Here is a 9,712-nt window from a genome sequence, read left to right on the forward strand (position 1 = left end):
ATATATTTCATATTTGTAAGAAGAGATGCTCCCCCTAGCTATATTTTCTACGTATCCAAACTTGAAGAAACAAGCTCTATGCAGCCATGTTTGTCTGTAAATTTTGATATTTCCAATAAAAATAAATAAATAGAAAAAAGCATGCGAAGAACGGATCGTGCTTCCGGAACAGATAGCCCGGAACTAATATATCGCCCCGGATAGTTTTACGTGTAACACTCGAACATCTTCCGGTGTAAACACTAACCTGCTGTTTCAAAAAGAAATCGCTGATAACTTAAAAACACGGATATCAAAATAGTGTAGAGCTTTTATTAAATCCTTTAGGAACTAGGTAAGTTTTCGTTCTACACGCTGAGTGAATGAAATAATGGAAGGGCTGCCGCAGCTACCGCCTGAACTCTGGGTTTACGTATTTAGCTACCTTAGCACAGAGGAAAAACATGCGGTTCGTTCCTGCTGTAGGCACTTGAAGAAACTTGTTGACCACCCATCCTTGTGGAAAGACTATACGGTGGTGATGTCCGAACTACGTCGCTACACCTACGGCTTCTGGCATACATTAAATTACCGCAAACTCACCCGGGTCACTGTGCGACACCTACGGCGAAAAGAATGGCGACGTCTCGTTAAGTTCCTTCCGTCGCTAACTGCAATAGTGTTTGTGGATGGAGGGCGACAGTACAAAGAGAAGTACATGGACAACCTCGCCAGATTTCCTAATCTCCGGGACCTCGGGGTGCGAAACGCGACCTGGGATGAACCACTGCTGGGTCGCTGCCTGACTGAACACCTTCAAGAACGACTTACACACCTGAGCGTGTGTAACGTGCGGCTGCCCAGCACCGTTGAATTCATAAGAACTGTGTCGCAGCTGGTCAACCTCCGGTACCTTCTTTTCCACCAGCAGAGTGAGGGTTACGGACTGGACACGGTTAGGCCTGTGCCCCGAGCCGACTTTCATTCAATGATGGTGAAACTAAAGAAGCTAAACCACCTGTCTTGGGGGATGAAGGGGGAGCCACCGGAGCCGCTCCCTGACGACTACTTAAGTCCATCAGATCCAGACTTGCCAGGTGAGTCCACTCCTCATCTGTCTTGGGGAGTTGGGGCCTGGTGGTTAGGGCGTAGAGCCTGTTATCCTGAGGTTCTGAGTTTGAGCCCCACTCCCACAGACTGCCACTCTGGGTCCCTGAGCAAAGACCCTTAACCCCACACTACTGCCCAAGGTGATGGGCTAAATGCAGAGGTACATTTCTCCAACGTGAGATCAATAAAGTTCAATTATTATTATTCCCACAACCGACAGCCTATGTTATGTGCATATGTGTTAAAAGTACACACATTTGTTACTTAGGTAGAAGTATAGATAATGCAGTTTAAAAACACTCTGTTAAAAGTTGAAGTATCAACTTGACCTCTTTACTCAAGTAAAACTGAAAAAGTATGTGCTCCAAAAACGACTTAAAGTATAAAAGTATAAAGTAACCTTAAAAAAAAAAAAAACACAGCCAGATGCCACTATAGTAATTGAAAGCTCAATTTTTCAACTATTTCGGAAAAATCATTTAGATAGGGCCAAGGATGACTGAGGTCTTGTTGGTCTCCGTCTCCCGATACGCTCTCGTCTATGTCTGACCTTTCAGACATTTAAACATGTTTTTCTGAATCCGCCATTGTAGCATGGCATAGACAATTCCCGTTTGCAGTTTGAAGAACACCTGCTTAGTTCTGATGATTTCCAATAAGTGTTTACGTTCTATGACTCATCAAATTACTCTAGTTTTTACTAGATGTGGATGGTGCCATTGATCTGCATTGGATGGAGCACATGACGTGAAATAAGTATTTATAAACATTAAACCGAAGCCAAGAGTTACGAGTAACTTTGTTTTAAAAATGTAAGGAATAGAAAGTACAGATACTTGTGTGAAAATGTAATGAGTAGAAGTCAGAAGAAGGAAGAAAAATAAGTAATAGAGTAAAGTATAGATACCTAAAAAGTGTACTTAAATACAGTAATAAAGTATTTGTACTTCGATTGATTACAATTCGTTTGATTACGATTCGTTTGATTACAATTTTACCTCACTCCAAACATGCTCCAGAAAAAAAAAATGGATAAAAACATACAGCAGTTTTTATTCTAGTGGCAAAATATCAAAGCAATATTTAGCTGTTTGATTAGTAAAAATAAAATCTCACCTTTAGGAGTACTGTATTTATATTCACAAGATAGTCTTTCAAAAGCGGTAAAAGCTTGAATTTCTACATGTTTTTTGGCATGGTTTTAATACCTTTTTCCTGTTTTTATTACTTTATTGATCAACTTTAGTGGTATTATAGACATGTTTTATAGCTTAAACGGAACATAAACAACCACTGGCATTCCTTATAATTATTGTAGTTTTGGCTTAGAAAGTCTTAACGCCGCTATTTAGGACTGTAACGTTTTCTTTTTATGCTGTAGGAGTGTCTTCCTATTGTGGGCCAACGCTGACCAGCCTGGAGCTTGTGGATTACCCAGAGACCATCCTTCCTGAAAATGCTCTGAGGAGTCTGACCTCCCTTAGGTCTCTTGCTATCCGCTATCGGTACATTAGAGAAGGTATAGAGTGTCGACTCGGGTCCTGGCTGAACCCTCTGCAACAGCTGAAATCACTCTCCATCATTGGTGGGTTCTGCAGCCCTTTTGGCTCAAAGCTTTATTTTTGCCATGTTCAATATGACTGATCTTCTGTAGTTGTATTTTTTTAGATGGTTATGTATTTATATGCTCATAGTTATTTTTCTTTTCATATGCACTCACATTAATTAAGTTATTAAGTTTTTGTGCCATGCTGTCCATATTATTATGATTTGTGTTAAGCCAGTGAGGAAAAAAGATCTTAAAGGAGAAGTCCGGTCAGCAAGGAATAATCACTGGATCATTTACTATACCTGAAACTAATATGTTTGCAGTGATTCAATGAATTTAGCGTTAATCAGTAAGAAAAATAAATAATTTTTGTTGCGATCACTTAATCTGGGACCAGCCATTTTTGCCCAATTATAGTAATACCTCACTCCTGACATCTTCCGGCAGTGACGTTATGGTGCGGTAAGCCTAGCGCCATTCTCCCCGCTTTACAAGCAAAATCAATGGAAGCTACTGGACACATCTGAAATCAACAACAATTATTTAAGATTTCCAGAGGACTTCACCATTAAAATTTGCGAGAGCTATAGTTAAACTGACAATTCCCACGTGGATGGCAGTTGGACGTTGTAATACATCGTGTAAAAGTGAAAACAACAACAAAAAAAAGGTATTTCACCTTTCTGATTCATGATCCTCCACAGACAGGTTCGTCGTTAGAGAAAAAATATGTAATACGTTTCCAAAATTTGAAAGAATAATGTTTTCAAGGTGATTTTGATAATGGCTTGTTGTGACAAGCACCAGATACAGCACTGGGACTTGATCAACATCCGATACCGCACCGTGATGTCACAAACCAGTAGGTGGCAGTAGTGTTCTTTGAGAAACATGGATGCCTCCAGTAAAGCGCATTCTAATGAAATTACTCTTAATTAAAAACACTTGTCATTAATTGAACGGTATGTAATAATATCATATTTAAAGTACTTTCAGAAGTTTGAATTCTGAATATGAGCGGACTTTTCCTTTAAACAAGTTCTTTTTATGTCTCATTCGTCTTGGAGAGCTCATCAGGGAAATAACACAATAAACTGCATTTATCATTCTGTGATCGAAACTAGGGGCTGCCAAAGAGATGAAACGCATATAATTTCCTTGCCGTCAATTAATTTTCATCATCATAACCCTGGTATGGTTTCACCCATACACGTGTGACAAAACATGAAGTGTGCGGGGTGGGCGGCTAATCTCGTTGGCAGGGGGAGCCTTCCTAGGATAATGGTAGGGTAAACACTGAAAATTTAGACACACACACCTGAACATGTTGGTAGTTATAGGTAAATTGGGCACTTTGCCAATACGCGTAGATACTATATCACAGAATACTGACACCTGCTGGACATTTAAAGACACTACAGGCAGCTTATTGGACAGACTAAACTGAATTGATTTGATGACCTAGTAAAATTATATAATTTAATTTATCGTAGATTAGATTGTATTATTTCATATCTATGTTTAAATTGTAAATATTTTTGATATTTTAAGATGTAGCCTATAAATAATATAAACACCATAATGTGAAAATTTGGGGGGAACTGAATGAGGATGTTTGTGGACTAGGATTTTAAATCATAATTTTAAAACAACAAGAGTCAATTTGAAATGAACTTTGATTCAGATAAGTTGAGTGATAACTTAGAGGATAAGTATGACACAATGAGAAAACTAATGTAAAGCAACGGCTGAGACGTTCCTATTCCTTTTAGGCTGCTCCAAAATTCTTGATAACTTTAATGATGAACCGCAAAAGATGTGAATTTTTTAGCAGATGCATCATGTTGACAGATACGTTTTTAGACAGTTTAGTGAGTCAGTCAGTTAGAAACAACTCCTGTATCGGTCGCATGTCTGTCTTGAAACGACACACACACAGTGTTTTGCTCTACTGGCTTAACGCATGCACCGACTCATCGTTGTGTTGCTGGACCCATCACTATGCTTTCAAATTAACATCCAATGTACTTTGTTTCTGAAGGTGGGAATTCCCTTTCTACATATACAACTAATATCCCAGAGAGTGTGACCAGACTGACACTGAGAGTTGCCATAACTCTGAAAGACATGGACTCCATTGCACCTAAAGTTCCTGGACTTGAGCACCTGGATATTGAGCAGAACCGCTCCAGTGGTAGCCTCTGCAGACGGATCCCGATGCTTTTTCCTCAGCTCAAAACTCTTAGGATTCGGTGAGTGTAAATGTTTTCAGAAATATTCTTATTTTACACAAATTTACACCAGGAATGTTTCCACTAATGTTTCAACCCTAATTAAAGATTAGATTCACAGCCAAACGTATGTTCATCATGTTGGTGGTGATGTCATGATATTTTGTTTTTTATTACCTAATCAAAGACAATGTTAGGAAATTATCAAATCTTTTGTTTGATGCACATATATCTACTTTTCTGTTGGACAAAAATTAAGCCATTAGAAAAATTACTGGTGTGCGTATATATATATTTATGCCCCACACTCTCTTAAAAAAAAAAAAAGAGGGTTTTAAATCCCCACAAGACTTTTCTGGATAAATGCAGATTAAGAACAAAAATAAAAACTAGACTTTAAGGAAAAAATTTGTTGATCAGTACTAGTATGTCGCCAAAAGTGGTTAATTTTCAAAAACTTTATAAAAAGAATTTGAAAAGACCTTAGTGTTTTATTATTGCAGATTGATGTAGGCCAGAATTATACAACGTTAAATTGTTTGAGCAAAACAACAGAAACAAAACTGAAAAAATATAGTTTGACTATGATTGCATTGGGGTTCTGTCCTGTGTGTTCTAAATGAGTCCCCACAGCACAGCAGAATTCGTCCTATTCACTCATCACTAGCCTATTAATCACTCAAATAAGTGAGTCAGCCTTGGCGAAAAATATAAATCATTCAGGACAGTGAGGACTATGGTTGAAGACCCCTAAATTTATTTGTTTCTTGTCTGAGAAGATGAATGTGCACTTCAGGATTTTTAAAAAGCTTTAAAAGTGGACCGAGACCCTTTTAAAGCTGCCACTGGTCTGTGATTTAAATGAATATCTCTACATAACAAAAGACCAATTTATTATCCAGCCCCACCACATGAGTCATTTACTGACTCTACCTAATTTCTGTTTTATATGTGAAGATTTGTATTGATGCTCAGCCGTAAACCAACAATAACACATTCTAAGCCTGGCTTTCAGAAGGTTTGGGTACAGAAATTTGATAACATTGATATTCTGACCTAATTAAATTGTATGTTGCAAACAATTCATGAGTAAAGCAAAACATCAGCTGATTACCAAAACAATTCAGTTATTGGGATGGAGATATGCAAATTACAAATCTTGAAGGGATTTATGGGTGTCTCTGTATTAGGATTTACATCCAAACTTGCATACAAACATGTCTGTAGTCATTCTTGCCAGAGAGAAAATGCGTAGTAGTAGAAAGAATACTTTGAACAAATTTGGACTTCCAGGAAACAGTTGATACCGTTGATTTAAGATGGATTTTGAGGGACGTGTTTTAGTGGTGCAGTGGTTCGCATGATCTGTACGGAGGCCTTAGTCCTCGAAGTGGCCGTCCCGAATTCTAATCTGACTTGTGGTCCTTTGCCACTCATCTCTCCCACTCTCTCGTAACCTCATTCCTGCCTGACTGCAAAAAATGAGCCACTAGTGCTGTAAAATCCTCAAAAATTTTTTAGATTTTTCAATAGTTTTTCATTATATTGCCAGATATTGGATATTAATGCAATGCATAAACTTCCCCTGGTTTCCTGTAGATTTTTTCGTCGTGAGCCTGAGAAGGATCTCCTAAGTCTCCACAAACTCAAACATCTGGTGCAGCTTGAGCTACTGGTTGAACGTTCATTTATCCTGCGAGATTACCTAAATGGCCACCCCTGGCCCAGCCCCTCTGTGCAGGAGCTTATCAATGAGCTTCGGGAGCTGTCCGAGAACAGGATCAACGTCATCACCACAATGCGGCCAAGAAACCTTCTACGAGAGTGTGACTGTTTGTGGGAAGGGGACTGATCATCTTTATACCAGTGCTGGGCATTGATTTTTTATTTTTTTTAAATCTAGATTAATCTCACTGTCATCTTGGAATTAATCTAGATTAAAATCGCTTATTTGAATTCTGCAAAAGGCATTCATATGTATGTGCCACCTCCAGAATGTAAAAGAAAAGGTTTACTTTTTTATGTTTGAAAAATCACATGCAATTCCATCTTCTTAAGATTTTGACAGAAATATAAAAAGTTTTGCTCATTTGTTACTCTGTTTTTGCAGCAAAAAAGTGTCCCACTTCCAATTGGAGATGTCCCACTTTAACAAGATAGTGTCTCCAAGAATCTGACACACACGTCACTTCGATCAACTTCTCATCTTTCCACGGCGTGCTGGTCATGTATTCTCCTCATGATAGTTCGACTCACAGGTAGTTTGTAAGATGGGTCACCTGTGGCCGCCTGGAGAACAAGCTCGAGGCCATTGGCCACGCTTATTCTTTTTTTTTATCGCCCAATAGGAGTTTGCCGTTAACACCAATAATGTCCCACAACTACTTTATACAAATTTTAAAAAACTGTTAACCACTTCATAGAGCTCTACAGAAAGGTCATCAAGTCAGAAATGTTTAAAGGTTCTCTTTTTGCCTGAAGTAAAACATTGATTCTATATGTAAGCATCTGTCAATAAAAAAAAAACTAATTCAAATCTTTGGCTTTGAAGATTGAAGGTGACAATTTAAGTTGTTTCAGGGTGAATCTGATTCCTCTGAATTTGCAAATTTTTAGTTGCATATTCTGTGGTTTAGAAGTCCACAATTTACTGCATGCTAATACAACAGGAGTTTAGCAATGTGAGCAGAATTGATGAATATAAAAAAATATTTCAAGGTTAGATTGTTCTATACATAATTGTTTTGAAATTTTTCCCAGATCTCAGATTTTAAAAAATAAAAAAAGTCATATACCTATTGATACTAACTGTAATATGGGGAACCCGGTTCAAAACCGTCTTACTGATTCTAGTATCTCATTCCTTGAGTTTACATTTCTCAAGAGGCTATGGTTGTCACTGATCCTTGCATAGAACTCAGAGCAACTATACTGAAAGTTCACCCGAGTAATGAGCAGTGCTTCCAAAGTGTGCAGTCCCATACGGTTTCTCTCATCAGTATTGTTCATAATTTAAAAAACACGTCCGACGGGCATTTGTGCCAGGAAGGCACATGGCAAACTGGCAGATGATAAAAATGTTTCTAAATGGAGCATGACTTTGAAATGTATGCACATTTCTGCCCAGCACTCATCTGCAGGTGTTGACATCGTGTTCCACTGTTCAGTCTTTTTTTGATGTGTAAGTATTGACCGAAGCGACTTCATCAATCAGCTCTGTTTCACTGATGCCCGTCTGTGGCAGCTTGGTGGAGACATTCCTCAGGGAGCACTCAACCTCATCCCTCTCTGGTGCATGCTCTAGCAGTGTCTGGGAGAGGCACTGCGATTCAGTGAATGGAGAGCCCCACTGCTGGAAATATGAAATGCAGCAGTCAAAGAAATTCTGCACACAGTTCTTGAACACCACTCCATCCACTTGAAAGCCAACCACAAGACCTATCACCAAAAAAAAACAAAAAAAAAAACTACTTTTTGGTATGCAATTACTGAAACAATGAACAGGTGTTACTATTAAATTGATATTTACACTACAAAGTATAAAACTGTATGAAAATTATTAATAATGGCTATCAAATGTGTACCTGTATGGATAATGTTAGTCTTATATGATGCATACAACTCACCTTTAAGCCCATGAAGGGTGCAGCCTTCATCTCCACGAGATTTCCTTAAGATCACAAGAAAGTGCTCCACATTGGATGACTTACTCCTAAGGCAATCGCACTATGAGCACAGGGCGGATTTGAGACCTCCACATGGATTCTGGTAATGTCAGTGGGGTGGTAAGTAAAACATATAACTCGCTATGCTTAGCTTGTTGTCTGCTTGGTATGATAATTTGTTTAATTAACTTTAATCGCTTTATATACCTTCAGTCTGGGTCGGACAGAAAACCTCTGATATAACCCCTAGCACAGGTTCCCCTCAGGGCTGCATCCTGAGCCCCCTGCTGTTCACCCTTATGACACACGACAGCGTCCGCATGTTCACCACCAATCGCAATGTGAAGTTTGCAGATGACACCATGGTGGTGGGCCTCATCAGAGACGGCAATGACCTGGACTACAGAGAGGAGGTGGAGCAGCTGGTGGACTGGTGCAGAGATAACAACCTGATCCTGAATGGGGAGAAAACAAAGGACATCATCATTGACTTAAGGAAGAACCAGCCTAACCACGCTCCACTGCTCATCAACAGCTCAGCTGGAGAGGTGGTCAGCAGCACCACATTACTTGGGGTGCACATCACAGACACCCTGACCTGGAATGCAAACACCACCTCACTGGCCAAAAGGGCACAGAAGTGCATGTACTTCTTGCAGAGGATGAGTAGAGCCCACCTGCCACCACCCATCCTCACCACCTTCTACAGAAGCACCATAGAGAGCCCTAACCCACTGTGTGGTGTGGAGGCTGCAGCGCCTCAGACTGGAAGAAGGTGAGGACTGCAGAGAAGATCCTGGGGCTCCTCTTCCCTCCATAAAAGACATTTCATCCCAGCGCTGCATGTCCCAAGCCCGTAACATCATCAATGACCCGTCACACCCCCAACATTGACCATACTCCCTGCTCTCTGGGAAGAGGGTTTCGAAGCATCCGATGATTCTGCAGATTCTGCAACAGCTTCTTCCCCACTGCCATTAGACTGCTGAATGTTGAATGAACCGACAAGGAAAAAAATTTTGGTGTCTATGTCAAGTTGTTCCTTTTCTTTAACAGCTATTCCTACTCTTCCAGAGCATGCTTCTCCTTCAAAGCAGCTGCACGTACCAGGAGTGCAGCCCTTTCTGCCTCTGCTTTTATTTGTTTAGAAATTGCTGAAGATTTGTTGGTTTTTATAG

The 9,712-nt window shown here is 39.7% G+C and overlaps 1 protein-coding gene across 1 annotated transcript; it reads left to right on the forward strand.

Moving 5' to 3' along the window:
• The first annotated feature begins 201 nt into the window (after positions 1–201).
• On the forward strand, positions 202–7,405 carry LOC119775987. The gene is made up of 4 exons (XM_038274178.1): positions 202–1,076; positions 2,471–2,674; positions 4,680–4,890; positions 6,469–7,405. Exons 1-4 carry the CDS (start codon positions 371–373, stop codon positions 6,719–6,721), a joined length of 1,374 nt encoding a protein of 457 aa, XP_038130106.1. The 5' UTR covers positions 202–370; the 3' UTR covers positions 6,722–7,405.
• The last annotated feature ends 2,307 nt before the right edge of the window (positions 7,406–9,712 follow it).

This window comes from Cyprinodon tularosa, unplaced genomic scaffold (genome assembly GCF_016077235.1).
Source record: "Cyprinodon tularosa strain WSP-4 unplaced genomic scaffold, ASM1607723v1 ctg120, whole genome shotgun sequence".
Classification (NCBI taxonomy): Eukaryota; Metazoa; Chordata; class Actinopteri; order Cyprinodontiformes; family Cyprinodontidae; genus Cyprinodon; species Cyprinodon tularosa.